This window comes from Balaenoptera musculus, chromosome 19 (genome assembly GCF_009873245.2).
Source record: "Balaenoptera musculus isolate JJ_BM4_2016_0621 chromosome 19, mBalMus1.pri.v3, whole genome shotgun sequence".
Taxonomy (NCBI): domain Eukaryota; kingdom Metazoa; phylum Chordata; class Mammalia; order Artiodactyla; family Balaenopteridae; genus Balaenoptera; species Balaenoptera musculus.
The window spans coordinates 46685031-46705217 of record NC_045803.1 but is presented as its reverse complement, the minus strand read 5'-3'; the positions used below and the strand labels follow the sequence as shown (position 1 = coordinate 46705217).

General features: G+C 40.2%; 1 protein-coding gene across 1 annotated transcript in view; it reads right to left on the bottom strand.

Moving 5' to 3' along the window:
- Window positions 1-20187, bottom strand: part of HYDIN (HYDIN axonemal central pair apparatus protein) — a 432518-nt gene that overhangs the window by 204922 nt on the left and 207409 nt on the right. Inside the window, 4 exon segments of the mRNA XM_036834209.1 lie at window positions 11977-12129; window positions 13502-13666; window positions 16343-16478; window positions 18871-18971. Of these exon segments, the coding sequence (XP_036690104.1) occupies window positions 11977-12129; window positions 13502-13666; window positions 16343-16478; window positions 18871-18971 (555 nt within the window).

The following is a 20187-nucleotide window of genomic DNA, read 5'->3' as shown; positions in this document are numbered from 1 at the left end:
CTATGTCCCCACCTAGAGGGGTGGGATAGGGAGGGTGGGAGGGAGACGCAAGAGGGAGGGGATATGGGGATATATGTATACATATAGCTGATTCACTTTGTTACACAGCAGAAACTAACACAACATCGTAAAGCAATTATATTCCAACAAAGATGTTAGAAAAAAAAACAAATAACCCAGTTAAAAAAATGGGCGGAAGAACTAGACATTTCTCCAAAGAAGACATACAGATGGCCAAAACAAACACAGGAAAAGATGCTCAACATCACAAATTATTAGAGAAATGCAAATCAAAACTACAGTGAGGTATCACCTCACACCGGTCAGAATTGCCATCATCAAAAAATCTACAAACAATAAATGCTGGAGAGGGTGTGGAGAAAAGGAAACCCTCCTACACTGCTGATGGGAATGTAAATTGGTACAGCCACTATGCAGAACAGTGTGGAGGTTCTTTTAAAAACTAACACAGAGCTACCATATGACCTAACAATCCCACTCCTAGGCATATATCCAGAGAAAACCATAATTCAAAAGGATGCATGCACCCTGATGTTCATTGCAGCACTCTTTACAATAGCCAGGACATGGAAGCAACCTAAGTGTCCATCAACAGAGTAATGGATAAAGAAGATGTGGTACATATATACAATGGAATATTACTCAGCCATAAAAAGGAACGAAATAGTGCCATTTGCAGAGACATGGATGGACCTAGAGATTGTCATACAGAGTGAAGTAAGTTAGAGAGAAAAACAAATATCATATAAAATCGCTTATATGTGGAATCTAGAAAAATGATACAGAGGAACTTATTGGCAAAACAGAAATAGAGTCACAGATGTAGGGAACAAACTTATGGTTACCAAGGGGGGGAAGAGGGGGTGGGATGAATTGGGAGATTGGGATTGACATATATACACTATTACGTTAAAAATAGATAACTAATGAGAACCTACTGTGTAGCACAGGGAACTCTACTCCACGATCTGTGGTGACCTAAACGGGAAGGAAATCTCAAAAAGAGTGGATATATGCATATGTATAACTGATTCACTTTGCTGTACAGCAGAAACTAACACAACATTGTAAAGCAATTATACTCCAATAAAAATTAATTAAAAAATATTTTTAAGAAGGTATACTGTGAAAAACACTTGTCTCTTGAACCCAGTCTCCCACCCTTCTCATTCTCATTGTTGCACATTAATGAGGGCAACCCCTTTAATTTTTAGCATTTTCTTTTGGTGTTTACCTTCATATCTGTAAGTAATCTACTGCTATTTCTTAATTTTTCAGTTTGAGCCTTATCCATTTGCTTCTATGGAAGATAATGATAGCGTTTTTCCTCTCCCTCTCTCTGTGCATTTCTTTTACCAACTCTTCTACATTTTCATTTTGGGTAGTTTCATCTGATGGTTCACTTCCACAGTTTTCATCTGTACGTAATACGCAGTTAAACCCATCTATTGAGTTCCTAATTGCAATTGTATTTTTTAGGTCTTCAATTCCCATTTGTTCTCTTTTATACTTTCTAGATCTCTACCAAAATTTTAAATCTTGCCTTTTATTTCCTTCAGTATATTAAGCATATTGTAGTTTTATATTAATTTGTCTCCTGTATGCCTGGTAATTTTAAAATTAACTGTTTGATGTTGTAATGAAAACTGTAGAGATACTTTGAGGCTTAGAACAATGTTGTTTTCCTCTGGTGAGACTATATATTTGCTTCTAGGAAAGATGCTGGGGAAAACCAGCAATCCCGGAACTCCTTTAAATAGGCAGAGATTAAAATGACTTAAAATGATGGTCTGTACTAGCTTACTTTTGTTCCCAGAATGTAGCTTTTCCTAGTCCTAACCAAAAGTTTGGGAGTCTTACCAAGTCCATTCTTCTCCAATTTTTCTCTCTCTAGCCTGTCCTGATTCCAATGTTTATCTTCTTAGACCAGTGAGTTTTCTGAAAGCTCCTTTCAGTTTTTCAGCCTCTTCTGGTACTATATAGGAAAAGCAGTCACAAACGCTGGACGTATATTTCTCAATTTCCTTTTTCTTTTGGGTTGTCATTGGCTTTGTTTGCTCCGTCATTCCCTTAAACTCATGATTTTTCATATCTTGCCCAGCTTTTCTCCCTGTTCTTAGAGGGAAGTAGTTCAGAATGATATACTGAATTGAAAGGGCTTTGTCTGTGCTTGGTATGCTGAGAGTTCCCGTTGGCCAAGCAATTGCCCTACCTCTTAATTTCCCCATTTGTGAGGAAAAAAAAGTCTGAGAATTTTAAGACCAGCAGACTTTGATTGTACGAGGGAGGGAGGTATCTGTAATTTACACAGCTCTTAAGTAATATGTACCAACAATCATTTTTTAAAATTTTTATTTTATATTGGAGCATAGTTCATTAACAATGTTGTGTTAGTTTCAGGTGTACAGCAAAGTGATTCAGTTATACATATACATGTATCTATTCTTTTTCAACAATCTTTTAAGGCTACAAGGAGGTATCTTTGAACAAGGACAATAATGTTCTTTCTGAAAGTCACTGCCTTCTCAAGACAGATTAAAAATTTATTTTTAAATAAAAATTCAGAAAATTTTTAAAAATAAATTAAAAAAAATTTAAAAAGACAGTGAAAAGTGTCATTATCAAACACAAGTCATGATGATAGTTAAATAAAAGGAAATAGGACTGCTCTGAGCACATAGGCATGATTTACACAGTGCCAGGAAGCATCTGTACAAATACATGAATAAATAAGCCCCAAGGAGCTAAAGAATTAGAAAGCTAATGAACCTGAAATTTCTAAAGTAAGTTATTTGCTAATAAACCTTTTTTTCTTTGATGTGGAAGAACACATATGGATTCATCAATAAAAATGTTTTATATTTTATAAGATGGTTTCACTGTCAAAAATTACAGAAGCAAGTGAAGAGTAAGGAAAAAGGCAGCATTAGAGCTCCCATTTGACAGAGCACTGTACTACGTGGATCAGTTAAATTTGAAACCTTGGGGCCTCTCTGAGCATGCCTTATTTCTTCTTCTTTCTTACCTAAGAAAAATATAAAAGATCTTAAGATAGTGTCATAAAAATTTAAGTCTTTCCATAAGCCATTTTACCTAGATCTTCTTGTCTGTCAACACTAATAATCAAAGCTACCATCTACTGAATGCTGAATGCTTATTTTTTATCAGGCACTTTCTACATAGATTATCATGTTTAATCTTCTAGATGCATTATTAGTTCCATTTAAAGAGAAGGAACCAAAGGCTCTGAAAGATTAAATAACGTGCCCAGAATTAGCGCACGCACAGTTAAGGCTTGATTCCAGATCTGTTTGAATACAGTACCTATACTGTCGATAGTACAGAATACTACTTCAGCACTCACACACTTAACCACTCTTTGTTGAGTGACTACCATATGTAAGATAACTGTACATGACACATGACCATGCCCACCCTCAGATAATGTTGTCCTCCCCTCCCAGACACACCTCAGTTTAATGTCCTAACATCTCAGAAGAGGAATTTTTTCTTCCAAAGCATGAAACAATGCTGCATACAACTTCATCGCAACTGACATTTAAAAAAATACCCCAAGTGTCATCCTATGGAGAGCTCTACTATGTTATATATGCCTCTCCAGTCTCTTTCCTTTTACATGAGACAGGGAAGATGAAATGGGACTAGGGAAGAATATGATCTGCTCCCTGATCAACATCATATAATATTGACGTATGTGTGTTGGGGATTTCATACCATTAATAAACTTTTACACCATGCATCTCTTCTTGTCTTTTCTCATTATATAAAAGTGTTTATTTCATTTTGTACTAGCTTATTATTAAAGATGACTGTCTACTGTCAGTGCACAAACAGGCAGAATAAATTCTTTAGTTGATAATGACAATGATAGGCATCCCCTAAAAGTGACATGAGTTGGTGTCTTAGTCAATGTGGGCTGCTGTAACAGAATACTATACTGGGTGGTTTATTAACAACAGAAATTCATTTCTCACAGTTCTGGTGGATGGTAGTCTGAGATCAGAGTGTCAACATGATCAGGTTCTGGCGTGAGTGAGCTCTCTTCTGGGTTGCAGACAACCATTTTTCTCATTGTATCCTCACGTGATGGAGAGGGTGAGAAAGCTCTCTGGGGTCTCTTCTATGAGGGCACTAATCTCATTCATGAGGACTCTACCTTCATGACTTAATTACCTCCCAAAGGTCTCATCTCCTAATACCATCACTTGGGGGGTTAGGATTTCAATATATGAATTTGGGGGGCAGGGCACAAACATTTAGTCCATTGCAGTTGAGTTGATGATGATGATGGTAATGGGGAAGAAGTTATAGATTTTTATGGAGGAGGGAAATTAGAACTTGAAAAAAAAAAGCACATTTGATCCATATGAAGGAAGTTTTGCCTTAATCTCCCTCTGTGGTGACAAGTATTAACTGTATGCCTGAATAATAATTAATTAACAAAAACAATTTGCTAAAGCTAATTAAGAGTTGGAATAGGCAGAATGAAGATGGAAAGGCTTACAAAGCATGCAGGAAACCAAGACATTTTTCTTTTATTTTCTGGCTAGCTCTTTAGTGACAAAGAAATCAAATCTCCTTTCATTTTGTCTCTAGCTTATACTGGAACTAATCATATTCAATCAGTAGAGCTGTCGCTCTAAATTCAGGGAAGGTGCTGACCCATCATGCTACCTAACATTCAATCAATAGCTTTCCTTCTCTCAAGGTGGTTTATAATCAATATGACCTATTGGAATCTCTCTTTTGAGTTTCACATTTAGCTATGCTGAAGTAAAAGAGGTCTCAAGTGAGGGTGGGGCTGAGAGGCTTACAGCTCTCTGTCAAATACAAACCTTTGCTTCTGGAAGTCTCTTGATATCACTGCCACTGGTATCCTCTTGTCACTGAATGAGTCACTTGGTATGGCTTAGGAAAAGCACAGTCCATTCTGGAACAGCTATGACTTTTATGTGGTAAAAGAAAAGATGCCCACCATGATAAACTAGAATGTTATTCTCTTCTTATTTCCTTATTACTGTGAATTTATTTTATAGATTTTTCACAATTAAGGCTAAGACATAAGAACTCTGCTCTCTCATGCCAGCTGAAGATACATTTCATCATCCTTTTGTCAGTGCTCACCAATAATATATAAAGCACTATAAAAAGTAGTTAAGAGGACTGACAATAGATCAATGAGTTTAAGCTTTAAAACATGTCTTTTACTCTAACACACAGAAAAAAAGAGAGAACGTTTTGAAAAATGAAAAGCCAGGCATAGCTGTTTCCATATCTTGGCAACTGTAAATAATGCTGCTGTGAACACTGGGGTGTGTGTATTTTTTTGAATTAGTGTTTATGTTTTTTTCAGAGATATACCCAGGAGTGGAATTGCTGGGTCATATGGTAGTTCTATTTTTAGTTTTTAAAAAAAACTTCCATACTGTTTTCCACAGTGGCTGCACCAGTTTACAGTCTCACCAACAGTGTACAAGGGTTCCCTTTTCTCCACATCCTTGCCAGCATTTGTTATTTGCGACTTTTTGATGATAGGTGTGAGGTGATAACTCACTGTGGTTTTGATTTGCATTTTCCTGATGATTAGCGATGTTGAGCATCTTTTCATGTGCCTGTTGGCCATCTGCATTTCCTCTTTGGAAAAATGTCTATTCAGTTCTTCTGCCCATTTTTTAACTGTGCTTTTTTTTTTTATGTTGAGTTGTATGAGCTGTTTATATATGTTGGATATTAATCTCTTATCAATCCTACCATTTGCAAATATTTTCTCCCATTCAGTAGGTTGTCTTTTTGATTTGATGCTGGTTTCCAGGCATAGTTGTACTCAAAAACAAGGTAAACATCATATGGGCCAGAAGTGGAAGAGAAACAATAACCTTCTAGTAAAGGAAGCTCAAGGGAGAAAAACGGAAACCAAAAAGATCTTCCAGGAAGTAAAGGATAAGGGTCAAGGTCCCAAGCCAAGAGAGCTTCCTTGTATTTGATAGAAGGCTAAACAAAGCTGTGATGTTCCTGAGGCTATAGTCGACACACAGGCTTGTGCCAGTGGTGGCGGACATTGTGGTGGTGAAATAGAGACTGTCATGTAGACAGGCTCCAGGCCAAGCCACTGCCCAGTGTGATGATTGAATCTACATCACCATGGAAAAAAGGCTCAACACTTGATTCTGGACTAGTGATTTGCTCAGGGTGAAGACAAACGGAAAAAATGCTAGACAGGGAGATAAGAGCACTGAGAATGAGAGAAAAACATACCCCACACCTGATTAATTTATCATTTAAAATTCCAAATGCAACCTCAAACAACTGGTTAATGAATTCATTCTTGAGCATGAATAGAGCTAAATAAAATTGATTAGAAAATGTGCCAAGACCCTTGTAGAGGTGCAGGATAGGATAATATATATAAAACAAGGATTATGTAACAAAAACATGGAGCTATGAATCGAGAATTGTAGATATGAATAACCAATTCTAAATCTTGGAATTGAAAAGTACAGTCACTGAAATTAAATTTAAAAAGTAAGGATTCCCAGGTGGTGCAGTGGTTAAGAATCCAGCTGCCAATGCAGGGGACACGGATTCAAGATCTGGTCTGGGAAGATCCCACATGCCGCGGCGCAACTAAGTCTGTGCACCACAACTACTGAGCCTGCGCTCTAGAGCCCACAAACCACAACTACTGAGCCTATGTGCTGCAGCTACTGCAGCCCACACGTCCTAGAGCCCGTGCTCTGCAATAAGAGAAGCCATCACAATGAGAAGCCCGTGCACCAAAATGAAGAGTAGCCCCCACTCGCCACAACTAGAGAAAGCCCGCATGTAGCAACGAAGACCCAATGCAGCCTAAATAAATAAGTAAATAAATAAATAAATAAATAAATGTATTTAGAAAAACTATATTAAAAAAGGTAGGTAGATAAGATAAACTTGCTTTGCCAAAGGCAAAAACAGAATTTGGAACCTGGAACATACCACTGAGGAGGCACCTCAGAGAGATGAAGAGATGGATGAAGAGATGAAAGATATGGATGGAAATAAAAATAAGCTTGTAGAATTGCACAGAAACGTGTGTGTGTGTGTGTGTGTGTGCGTGTGCACACGTATTTTTTTTCTCAGAGTAGAAAATAGAAGGACTGTTAGAGAAGAAACATTTGAAGAGATGATGGCAAAAAACTTTCCAGTATTTGAGGGTCAAATCTTCAGATACAGTAAAGAGAAATTTAAGAAAATAAAAAATGAAAACACAGTCTTAAAAGCAACTAGTGAGAAAAACAAATTACCAATAAAGGAATAATAATCAGACTAACAGCAGAATTTTATCAGCAACAATTGATGCCAGAGATCAATGTACAAAGGAAAAAAAACCTTGTCAAATAGATTCTTATACTCAGCTAAACTAGCATGCAAGACTGAAGGTGAAATCAAGATATAGTCAAATATACATAAACTATGAAACCTCTAGCATAGAACTTAAAGGGATATAATTCAGCAAGAAGAAATACAAACCAAGAAGGAAGCAGGGAGATACAAAAAATAAAAGAATAATAAAGAGAAATTCATGAACTATTTTGATAACTAGTGAGTAGTTAATTACTGAATGACAAAATTCAGCAACTTTGTGGAAAGAAGAGAAGATCCAAAATTCTACACAATAATTAAAAATGACAGGTGTGAAGAAAGGTTAAGAGATAATAGATGTGTGATAGGGTCCTTGTCTTATTCTTGAGGAGGACCAAGATACTGATTTCTTTCATTATTGTTAGAAAAAGATAACATTTATTTGTTAGGGTTAATAACAAATAAAGTAAATAAATAAAATCTATGGCCTCCAAACAAGTACGGGAAAAATGTACGTAAGATAGCAGTGGTTGGAGGGGGGCTTGGAGAAAATTTATCAATCCAGTACAAAGCAGAAAGGGAGAAAACTAAAGAAGAAAACAGTATAGTATATAGGAAAGACATGGTAGAAGTAAGTCCATATATTTCAATAATCAGAGTAAATTTTAAAGATTAGGCTTGGTATGGTTGGTTGAATAATAGCCCTCCAAAGATGTCCATATCCTAATCCCTGATATCTGTGAATATGTTGTTTTACATGTCAAAAGGGACTTTCAGATATGATTAAGGATCTTGAGATGAAGAGATCATCCTGGATTGTTGGTGTGGTCCCAATGTAACCACAAAGTTCCTTATAAGAAGGAGGCAAGAGGGTCACAGTCAGAGAAGAAGTAAGAATGGAAACAGAGGTCAGAGAGCAAAGATGCTATGCTGCTGCTGGCTTTGAAGGTGGAGGAAGGAGCCATGAGCCAAGGAATGCAGGTGGCCTCCAAAGCTGGCAAAGGCAAGGAAGGAGATTCTCCTCCAGAGTCTCAAAAAGGCACACAGCCTTATAGACACAGTTTAGACTACCGACCTTTAGAACTGTAAGATAATAAATTTGTTACAGCAGCAATAGAAAACTAATGTACTCATCAATTAAAAGACAGAGTCTATCACTAGCTTTTAAAAAATTCAGTCATGTGATGTTTTAAGAGAGTCTAAACAAATCAGCACACAAAACAAACCAATACATACCAAAAAATCCTGAAAATTAGGGAATGAAAAAGATATACCATGCAAATGCTAAGTAAAAGAAAGCTGATGTAGCATTATCTCTATCAGGCAAAATAGAATTTAAGTCAAAAAGCATAAATAGGGGCTAAAATGGACAACTCATTATGAAAAAAGGAATAATATATTGAGATATATAAGTCATGAATTTATATGCACCTACCAACATAGCTTTTAAATATATGGAGTGAAAGTTGACATAATTACAAGGAGAAATGGAAAAGTGGGAGATTTTGATAAAATTATATCAGAAACTGTTAAATCATACAAATAATTGAGGCAGTAAAATATGTGAACAATACAATCCATAAGCTTGATTTAATACAAACATGTGTCGGGAATTCAAAGCAGAGACCCTTGTCACTTGAAGGAGACAGGCATATAAATAAGTAAATATAAAAAGGGGGGGGTCCCTACTTACACAAGAAAATAACCCAATGGCTTAGGATCAGAAGGAGATGTGAAAGCCTGATGACTCCCTTGATGCCACATCACTGTGTATTTCTACGGCATATGACTAAAAACATGTTTTAAAAGAACTGCTTGAACGCGACATCAGAATTACCGCTTCCTGGATCCTGGAAACTCCATAAAGATCTAACTGCAAGGGCCTCTCTTGCAGATCACAGAGGCAAAGGCCACTGTGAGGATGTTTTAGTGCCAGCTGAATCCCAAGGTGTCACTGACACCTGCACACAAGTTCTCGAGTTAACGGTACCTGAGGTTGAATTAGAGCCAAGAGTAAATGAAAAAGAATTCCAAATGCTTCCAAACAAGTGCTGAGCAATGCACTTGCTCCACCTAGCAAGGGGCACCCATGCAAAGAAGGCATCTATCTTCCAGCCCAGGGCTGAGGTCCCAGGGGCCAGGGACCATATCCTCGCCCTCATTTCTGCTGTCATCCGGAGAGAGGGACTATCTTCCCGAAGGAGTGCTGTGTGCACAAGCAGAGCCCACACACTCTTGCCAAAAGGGTCTTTCTATGCTCTGTTCTCACATTCTGATATTTTTTACCCCACGCAAACCAGAGGTGACTTACTCTATTGTTTGGAGTCCTTCAGCTTAATCCAAGTAAGTTGGCCCATTCAAAACCTCAAGGGGAGGCTGATATTTCAAACATTCCAAAGCAAAGCATGACAGACGGCTGGCAGTGGGTGCCGCATCTGGGGAGGGTGGACTTTTTGACTGGCAGTCAAAAGAGGGGAGAGAATGACCCCTCCATTTTGGGCACCCAGCAGAAAAGAGAAGAACTTCCAGACCTGGATTTGTAGTGATAACATAAGAAATGAAGACTGTGCCCTTGGCCCTACTTATTTCTGAGTGAGCAAGAAATTAAATGCAATAATTATCTGACCACGACTTACCGGGGTACTGAGCGCTGGGCTTAGGGAACAAACAACTATTAACTGAAACTCTTTCCTAATGTTTAGTGATTTCTGTAAGGATGAATTTGTAGATTCAGTATGGTACATCAAGTTGAAATTTAATAAATGGTATTTCAATTTCTTTCCACTGTAGTTAATTTCTAAGTTAGTGTAATTCAATTTCTATGATATTAACACACATAGTATTTACTAGGAAATCCATCAAAAATCCCAGCCGAAATATGAAAGGAGTTTAATTTTCACCTATGAGAAATACAGTTGAAACTGCTTTTATGCTATAAAGGTAATCAACTCAATAAACGCCAGTTTTCCAAGAGGAGACTGAGGGAAGAACATCACACTTTTGTCGCCTTGGAACTGGAGCTTGCTGTTTTAAGATGATATTAAACAATCAAAAGATGGAATCATGAAAACCTTTATGGAAAAGAAAAAGTCCCATTTTATCAACCAGATGGGTCATTCAATATATATACTATATTAGTAAAAAAAACAACAGATCCTTGATGTGCTTTTGTTTCTTAAAATGTACCAAAAGTTGCCACAAATTGTGAAATCTGGAGATATCTGAAAATGAAAGGGGAGGCAGTGAGGAAGGGAATCCTTGCTGTATTTGTATGTAAGCATTCTTGTGGTTTCTGCCCATCTCCTTCCTCTGTAATCCACTGGGACCCTCTCATGCCCCCTCTCATCATCTCAGACAGGTTGGCTGACTCCTCCTACCCACTGTGAACTCTGCACATACAAAACTGGACCGGAAGCCACATTTCCTAGGCAATACCCCATGCTTCCACCAAACACACCAACTGCTACTCATTGGATAAAGACTAGAGAAGGTGTCATTTTCTGTAGGATTTTTCTTTAAACATTATTCATCATACAAGATCGACAAGGCACTAGATCAAGAGTGGGCTTGTGTCTGAATCTCATGTTCAAAAGAGCAGTGACTGTACAGGAAATCACTATCTTTACAAGGAGTAATGACAAATGATAATATAATAATAATGATAATGATAAATGGCTCCTAGTTGGGACCAATGACTCTGAGGAGCCACTACAAGTCCGTAGAAAACTATGATCCTATTCCCTCTGATATTTTATGAAATTAACAGTAATTGACTTTTCAGAAATATCTGACAAATGCTGAAACCAAATGTTCGCACTCATTCAAGTGTCAATTAATTTGGAAATAGGAGAAAGGCTATACTATTTTAAATTTTATATTTAAATTTAGAAAACTTCTTCTAAAATCAAGAATAGTTTCAATTACTGGATTAGAAATTCCTAAATTCTGCAAAAAATTGGTATCTCTGTTTAAAAAATTAGCTTATAGAAAGAAGACTAGCGGATCTAAGTGTCATTATAAAATACACAGAAATAAGATAGACTCATTTCTAGAACCAATTTATAACTATTTTTCTATCTATCTTTGTTTTGCTGTGTTCTTTAATTTCTACTTTTGGCAACTACCATCTTGTTGTATTTCCTACATCCTTATAAACTACATTAAAATATTGCCAGAAGGAAGAGAGAATAAAAATAGAATAAGCGTACTAACAAATCTGTAGCCAAATGGCTTCAAATTAAATACAAGGAAGCATTTCAGTTACAGAGACATTTAAAAAGTGTTTTCTGGAAGGGCGGGGCTGGGCTCAGGAACAGTTCAGTAAGGAGATCTCTGAAGCATCTCCCTGAACTGGGATTATAGTCAATACATTGGCTTGTTTACCAAACTACACGTATATTGTGTTTCTAAATCAACAAAAAGATTATAATAAAGAGGAAGTGGGGATGAGAATAACATAGTTTAATGCAGTTGAACCATTTAAATCTCCGCTTCTGGTGATCATTTTCAAAGGCATGTTGCTAAAATAAGGCCACTGACTATTAAGATACAGGCAGAGCTGTGTTTTCAGTGACAGTTCCACAATCTACTCACCATGCATGCCTTGAATAATGCGGGGATTAAGGACTGGTTAGACAGGTTGAGAATCCTGAGGGAGTCCTTCAGGACGTAGATATTGCCAAAATCAACCTGAGTGGGATGTACGTAGATAACTGGGCCTTCTCCAATGCTCCTTAAGTGACATACCTGCATTCCATGTAAGAGAAAGAACACAGGAATGGCTGAAAATGGCTGGCCTTTAAAATCAAATTAAAACAGAAGCTTTTAAGCATCCCTTTATAAAAAGCAGGGACATAAAAGCGTGCTTGTTAGAACTGACATCCCTTCTCCCTGGTACTCTGTGGTCAAAGGGCACAGGGATGGCCATGCTGATCAGACCTGGAATTCCTCCCTTAAAAGAATGATCCACTTCCCTGGGTCAGTCCAGAGCCGTGCACCCGAGGGGAGACCAGAATAATGGTCCTCGATATGCCACCCAGCACTACAGCCTCAAGAACACTTAGAGGTTAAGGACCAGCACTTCAGAGTTGGATGTGGCTGGACTGAGTCTCAGTTCTGTTGTATTAGCAACACGATAGGGCCATCCACTGCACAAAGTTGTGCAGGTTGGGGACTGAAACCCACCTTGCTCTCCTCCCCTTGCCCTGTGCCCTCGGCCAGGCACTGTGTCTGCCCAAGGAAGGGGGTCTTTCTCTTTCATAAAGTGCTTCCTGCTCAGCAAGCTACCCTCTCATGTGCTGCATCTGTGCAGGGCAGGCACAGTGTAGGCTAGAAGGGTACCTGGACTGTGGCACCTTTCAGTTGGCCTGCCTTAGTGATGCTGCTTTATAAGTCAGGCTGACCTATGGCATCTTATATGGAAGACATAAAATACTCTCTGAGCAATCAGAATCACTTCAAACAAATGTATGTTGACATCACCCAGCTTCCAAGTAAACCCGATGTCTAGGAATTCACAGCCTGTTGGGCAACTTCCTCCAAGATTCAAGATTCATCCTTCGATTCAGCTCAAGCAGCAGAGAGATTTCCATATCTCCCTCTTCCCAGGCTTGGAGAAAGACTAAGACTTTCAGTAGGCTAATTTGGGATATAAGTCCAATTATAGAATATGTTATAGCATATAGTTGTATATATATCGAATAATCTACAGGAAAAGATCTGGTGAGCAGTGAGTAAAACCAATCTCAGAGCCCACGTGTAGCAAGCTAGGGACACCCAGCTTTGTACTAGGAACAACTGAGGAGGGTGTTAAACATACAGATGTGCTGGTCCTCTGCCCTCAGAGATTCTGACTTAATAGGTCTGGAGAGGGGTCAAGTGTGTCTGTATGTGTGAGAAAAATCAGTTGCTATAAAGCACCACTTTTAGATGGTAACCACAAACAGATTCCCGAAGTAACAGCCCTGGTATTTTACCACTGCAGAGTGAAAATGAAAAACTCTAGAACTACCAACAACTAGAGGATATGCAAATATGCTGAGTGCCTTACATACGAAGGCTGGAATGTCCGGCAAGAAGTACGGCAATTATAACTACAATTCTGAAAATTGGCTCTCACCATAGGGGGGTCCTGGCTCCCGAAGGTCAAGATGTAAACTGTGGACCTGTACTCCCCAAGGACTTGGGTCTCCAGGGCCAGAGGTATGTGAACGGTGCTGTGGGGAGGAATGACCCCACAGGGGGTGGGACTAGACAGCAACACAGCTGGTGCATCCTGATATACCTGGTGGGACAGAGAAGCCAGAAGGATAAGCAAGCCCCAGGTTCAGTATGAAATCAACAGCATGTTAGATCATTTTGAAACAAGCGTTGTCCTGAGTCTGTGGAGGGTTTTTAGAACTATATCATCGTTAAAGCAAGTGAATGGGGATGAGTACTCCAATTCAGCCAGAAGGAACTTTGGCTGAGTGAGGTGTGCAAAAGGCCCCAAATGCAAAGTGTGCAACCCAGCAAAGTGCAGAAATCATCCACAATGTGAGTTAGTTCAGGGTAACAGCTTCCCACGGCCAAATTTCTTAAACTGGCCTTCCGCACCTTCATGCTTTATTCCCCATCCACTTCACCCCTTTGCGCTTCATCGGTAGAGGCCACTGGCATTTCCTGAACACATGACACTGTTTCCACCTCCAACCCTTTGCACTTGTGGTTACTCTTCCTGGAATGCCCACACCCTCTGACCTGCCTGCCCACTCATCCTTATACCCCCAGGGATGCCCAGTGCCCCAGAGTCTGGGCGCTTGCTCTGTTCTCAGGGAGCATCCCGCAGTCCCTTTCCTCAGCGTGCACTGTCAACGCGTCCATCTTCTCCAAGGACTGCAAACTTCTTAGGGCACGACCTGGGTCTCTCCTCAATATGTGCCCACTTTCTGGCCCAAAACACATGCTCAGTACACGTTTGTTTGTTTTTGGTTTATTTTTTAATATTTATTTATTTGGCTGTGCCAGGTCTTAGTTGTGGCATGCAGGATCTTTTTAGTTGTGGCATGCAGGATCTAGTTCCTGACCAGGGATCTAACCCAGGCCCCCTGCTTTGGGAGCACAGAGTCTTAACCACTGGACCACCAGGGAAGCCCCAGTACATGTTTTTTAAATGGGGAAACAGGTGAACGAATTAAGGAATGTTGTCCACTGTTTACGAACGTACGTTCCTAAGAACTCTGTTCTCCAGCATATTACTAAGCATTTATGCAACAACAACAACAACAACAAATAAAACTTTAAAAATCCCATGGTCAAATAAGTTTGAGTAACTGGGAAACACTTCTCAGAGCGTCGACTCCTGGAGGGAAGGACAGAGCGTGCCAGTTTCACTAGTCCAGGACACCCTGTGGTCTTTCCGCACCTGGTCTGGTCCAGCTTGGCCTAATCTAACTCAGCCTCCCTCAGCAGCAGTGCTCTGCCCAGCCTTCCTGGACCCCGAGGCCAAAGGAAAATCAGTAATACTGATTCCACCTTTACCTAACATTTTGATATCTTACTTATCATGGATTTTTTTGTATTAGTTTTGATTTCTTCAAGTGTAGCATGAAAACATCATCTATCTTGATTACTGAGTGTTTTGGCTCTCCCCTAAATTTTGTGCTTGAGGCAAGTGCCTCACCCTTTTCCCAGCCCAGCTGTGCACACACAGCTTCCCTATCACCCTGGGTGACTCAGGCTCTGCTCTGAGTTCTTGAGGTGACCGTGCACTGTGCAGGGCGAGCCTGTTCGGCTGTTGAACACTTGAAAGTTAGAAAAGTTGTCTCCTGTCACCCCCATTCTTGGCTTCTGGTTTTGTCTGAGAGACGCCCACAGAATGACTCGAATTCCCTTTTTTACACAGTAGACCCTTGACTAGTGGCAACTATTTCATCCCAGCTAATTCTCTGTTCCAGATTAGACTTTGTGCTTGCTCCTCATATGACTTGGATTTCCAGATGACAGAGACTGACATTCTCGTTACTCCAAACATAATTCTTTTTTTTTTTTTTTTTAAGTTTCCATTAAAAAATACCCTGTCAAGATCTGAAGACTACATTCCAGCACTGCTTTGATGTGTGGCTCCCTCCTTCCTTTAGCTGTGGAACACTGTGTTTCTCCGATGCAGCCTAAACCTGCCTTGGTTCTGTGGCTTCAACACTGGTCTTTTGGAAGGCCAATGGCACTATCCATTGCACCATGGAGTCACCTCACTGGTCTTTTAACTTATTTTGAACTTACAGCCAAATGAAACCCCCATTTGATTTTTTGCATGTATTTTTATTAGAGTACTACTTACAGAAATGAATTTTAAACCCAAATTCATCCTTGGTAAACTGCACCTCATTAGTCACCTTTCATTACTCTAGTCTATACAGATCTTTTTGAATCTTTTTTCCATCTGTATTTAACGGCTTAGTCTCCCACCTAGCTAGGTGTAATGGCATGTGGGCAGATCCATTTCATAAAACATTAAGAAACAGTTCCTCCTTTCTCCTTCCTATATTATCTCTAGCCTTCCGGTCAAACAAGTTCATTTATGAATATTGCATTACCATATCTTAGTGATTCTGTTCAAGTCACAGCCATAGACATAAACGAAAACTTCTAGCTCTGCCTCATTTCCCATGCATGGTTAATGCACAGGCAATAATTTGCAGGTGCAACTTCTGCATGTTGCCCTAACTGACCCTTTCTCCTCTTTATAGAAGGCAATTTCCCTGGGAAATTAACAACTGTTTCCACCTGCAGCTGCTCACTCATACAGGTGGCAATCCAGCTGTAGCTTCATAACCCCGTCTCCAGGTTACCCCATGGTTAAAAATTAGAATTACATACAGTCATGTGCTCAGGAATATGGCTCTTTCAAAGGTCTTCTCTTTCTCACTGAAGGAATCCAACTGAAGAAAAATCAACACTGGAAAAGGATAGAGTAACTCACCTGAGGCAGAACCTGATAGCATCCTGGGAGGTCGTCATGATTGACAAGCTGGATCGCTTTCTCATATGGATACTTCAGGAAGCAGCGCCCACAGTTCACCTCTGTATTAACCACGTGGAGAGTAGGTACAATACACCTGCTCGAAGGAAGGAGTCCATTAAAGAATTCAAAAGGATGGAGGGAGAGCTTGCTTACATATGGAGGACACAGAGTCCCAAGTTAAACACATCTGTCACTGTCACACAGTAGTTTTCCTCTAATAACTACATTAATCATTTTCAAATCTTCTCTCCTGTCATCCCTCTCCCTAAGCCCCCAGTCACCACTTTTTAATCAAAACAGGGCTAGAAGCAGGACTCCTTAAACACTGTCTTCTGTGGGTAATGACTAACATTTCCATTGTTTTTCATATTTGGCCTTCATTTGGCAAAGAGACCCCACAGAGCAAATTCCTTAGGGTTGTGGATCTGTTTCCCTGACAAACAGGGCCAATGCCACCAGCATGAGGTCCTGACTAGCTGTGACACTTTGGACCAGTCAGAGTCCCCTGAGGACTAGCAACAGCTCGCAGCATCTAAATAATGGTAATAATTCTAATTCCTATGCAGAACAGCTGCCTTGGATCAGTAGGCTCAGGCAGCTGCTCGACCCAGAACTGGCACTGTGACGGTGGTGCTCAGTGCGGAGGGGGTGTGATGGGGGAGAGGGAGGGAGGAATGGAAGGCCTGTGTGTGCAGCTGGCCTATTATTAGGTGACTTGGGTTTTATTTTATGTCTGTTAAGTCTCAAAGTCTGCCCTGCCCTACTGCACTATCACAATATAGTGCAATGGTGAGGAGTGCTAGCGTTTGAATCAGTCAGAGCCCGGTTCAAGCACTGACCTTACCAAGTACAGCCTTGAGCAAGCTGCTCTCCCTCCCAGAGTCCCATTCTGCTCATAGGTAAAATGCAGGTAATTTTAGAGATTGATGTTAGCATCATTAACTCTTCTTAGGGAAACACAGAAGACGGTGTGAATGAAGGGTATGGCACGGAGCCGCGTGATGGCTCGGTAAAAGGTGATGAACCTGTGGTAGTGGGTGTCGCCAGCCATACTGTTGGCTCTCTGGGAGAATTACCCTAGGGAGCACGTTCTAAAAGCAGCTCTTCTGTTGAGAGTCTCTGAGCAGTTCTTACAGACTGCACCAAAAGCAGTGACATGAAAGAGAGTCTTGTTGACCTCAAAGTTTGGGTTTAGCACAAGACGAGTGTTCATTTTTAGCTAGAATGGAAGTTGTCAGTTGACCCAATGATTTCGGTAAAGCTTATCCTTTACTACTTGCAACACTGTGGCTGAGAGGACTGATAGTATTTGACTGGGTCACAGAGAATACATGGTAGGTAACTCATAGCCTCCTAGAACCCCCCTCCCCTTTTTCTTAAAAATTCAGGATTTTCTACTGAGAGCTGCAGGGAAAAGGGGCTGGAAAGTATCAGAATAAACCCACATAGAAAATACATGCAAGACTAGACAAAAAGTCAAACTTTGGGATAGAGAGGACCAGACGAAAGAGTTTTCACTGTTTTTAAACAAACAATTAGGTCTCTGGAGGGAATACTAAGCAGATTGTGGCAAGAGCTTGACCTTATTTTAGGGCCGCCCTTTGACTTCACTCAAGCCCAAGACACAGGAAATGGTGCCAGTTATGATGGCCCCACCAACCAGCTCGGCTGCACATTCTTTAAGGTGCATCTTCCTAAGATTCATGGAAGTCCTAAATTCTAGGGATTGGAATATTGTCAGAGTTTTAGTAAGTACCTTTCTCTATTTCCTTCAGATGGTATTTTCATACACACTCTCAAGTTCCAGATCTGGATATTTCTTTGCTTTGGCAAGAGTGTGGCCAATGATTTTATTTAGGATCATTGTCGTCATCAGTAAGTGACATACCACCCTCGGAAAGACTGTAAATTAGTTGAGGAGACACAGTCAACAAATGGCAGAGCCAGGATCTTAACCTGACTCCAGAGCCCACTGCTGCCTCTATTAAAACGGAGAGACAAGTTGGTGATGGTTCTGAGGAGTTTATGATGTTAGCGAGGGCCTCATTCTGGGGGCCGCCTGCAGCCTCCCTTAACGTCATAATGACAGTGTCCTGGAGCAGGGTCTTCCACTGCAGGGCTGCGAGCCTCACCCTTTCAGCTGCAGAACTCTGGGGTACTATCTTTAAAGATAAAAATAAAAAACAGCAACTGTTCACCTCTTCCTGCTAAAACCTTGTCAGTTGTATACACGGCAAGTCAGACCCATTAAAGAGCACTATTATTCTTAACACTGCAAAACACACGCATCCCTCCTCTTATCTCCACCAAAGGTGCATTTGCTGTTCCAAAGCTCTGTCACTCAAATATCAGATTTAGCTTCCTCTCCCAGGAAAGCAGAACAAACGCAGTGTGAACTGGTTGTAGGCGTGCTGCCTTCTGGAGAAAGAGCCCATTACTGGCGGCTCCGGGAAGACTGGGGAAGAGAAAGCAGGTGAGTGCAATACCTCGCTGTAATTAAGAGCGCCAGCACTTCTTCCCCGATGCCCTCCACGTCTACCACCAGGGCCAGCTCGTATTTCTGCACAGTGTTGGAGCATAAGGTCACCTGGAAAGAACAAGGTGAAAAACTGCTCTTCTCAAAGGCCAGCTCTCTCTCTGCACAGGGGAGAAAGGGGCCAAGGGAGGACCACACTGATGAGTGTGGTTTCTAAGTACTTTATTAGGGGATGTATGGTGTTTTACATTTTTAGTTAAACAAGCTATGTTTCGGGGTTACTGCATGCTGAGTTTTTTCAAAGGCCAGGTTAGAAACCACCAAATGGCTTTTGGTACAATAGGTTTGCTGATTTCCAAGGGGGTTGTATCAAAGGAGTCATACACCTGCATGAGGGGAAACAGGGCCCTGAAGGATATGCAACATCAAACAAATTTTAATTACTGCAATTTAAATTGATCTCTACGACTCTGGGCTATATAATTACAAAAATTCAATACACCAATAAACACTACAGCTAGATTTCTCTTATGGCAAAATAAATGTCAGTTATAGAAATGGCATAAGAAATCAACTAGATAGCCTTTTTTTTTTTTTTAACCAAAATCTTGTCGTTCCTCCCCACCTCCCATATTCATTTTTAGAGAAGAAAATAAGAAGCTCCAAAGAAAGGTTAATCCAAGGACAGTATCTGGCCAGTATATTTTACCCTATGTTTTTATTTACTGTTGTGAAACTTGACATTTAGGCTTTTGAAGGCTTGTTGCAATTTTTAATTGTCTTAAAATGATTTGTACTGGAAGAGATACTTGTAAGTGTAGAAAACAGCTTCTGGTGTAGGTTACAGCTGTTCTATCTATAAATTATGCATCAGGTACTAATTAAAATTTTTTTGGTTGGAAAGGGAATTGTTGGATGCAAATTTAAGTCCACACAGACGTGGTTAAAGTGCAGATCAGGAGGGAAAACTGAGGCTTGGAGAAAGCTTTTCAAAATACAAAGGAAAAATAAAGCAAAGAGGGGGTCATCGATTTGGAAGGAAAACTTGTCAGATTTGGAGACAAGCAGCTGCCCCAGTGCACAGATTCCTGGAGTGACTCTAACCCTTGTTTATGTCTCTGAGCTATGGTTAGAACAAGTGGTTCTGGCAGAAGGCTCCTAGATAGATGCTCTGTCTTCTAAAATCTTCCTGTACTAATCTGGGAGAAGCCCCAGAAAAGGGGGGAAATGGCAGGTAACATGTAAGCTAAGCATTATTAAGTAAAAAATAAATTAACTCATTGCAGCTGCACTTCTTCTTGGGCAAGTCACAGTTAGCAACTGCTCT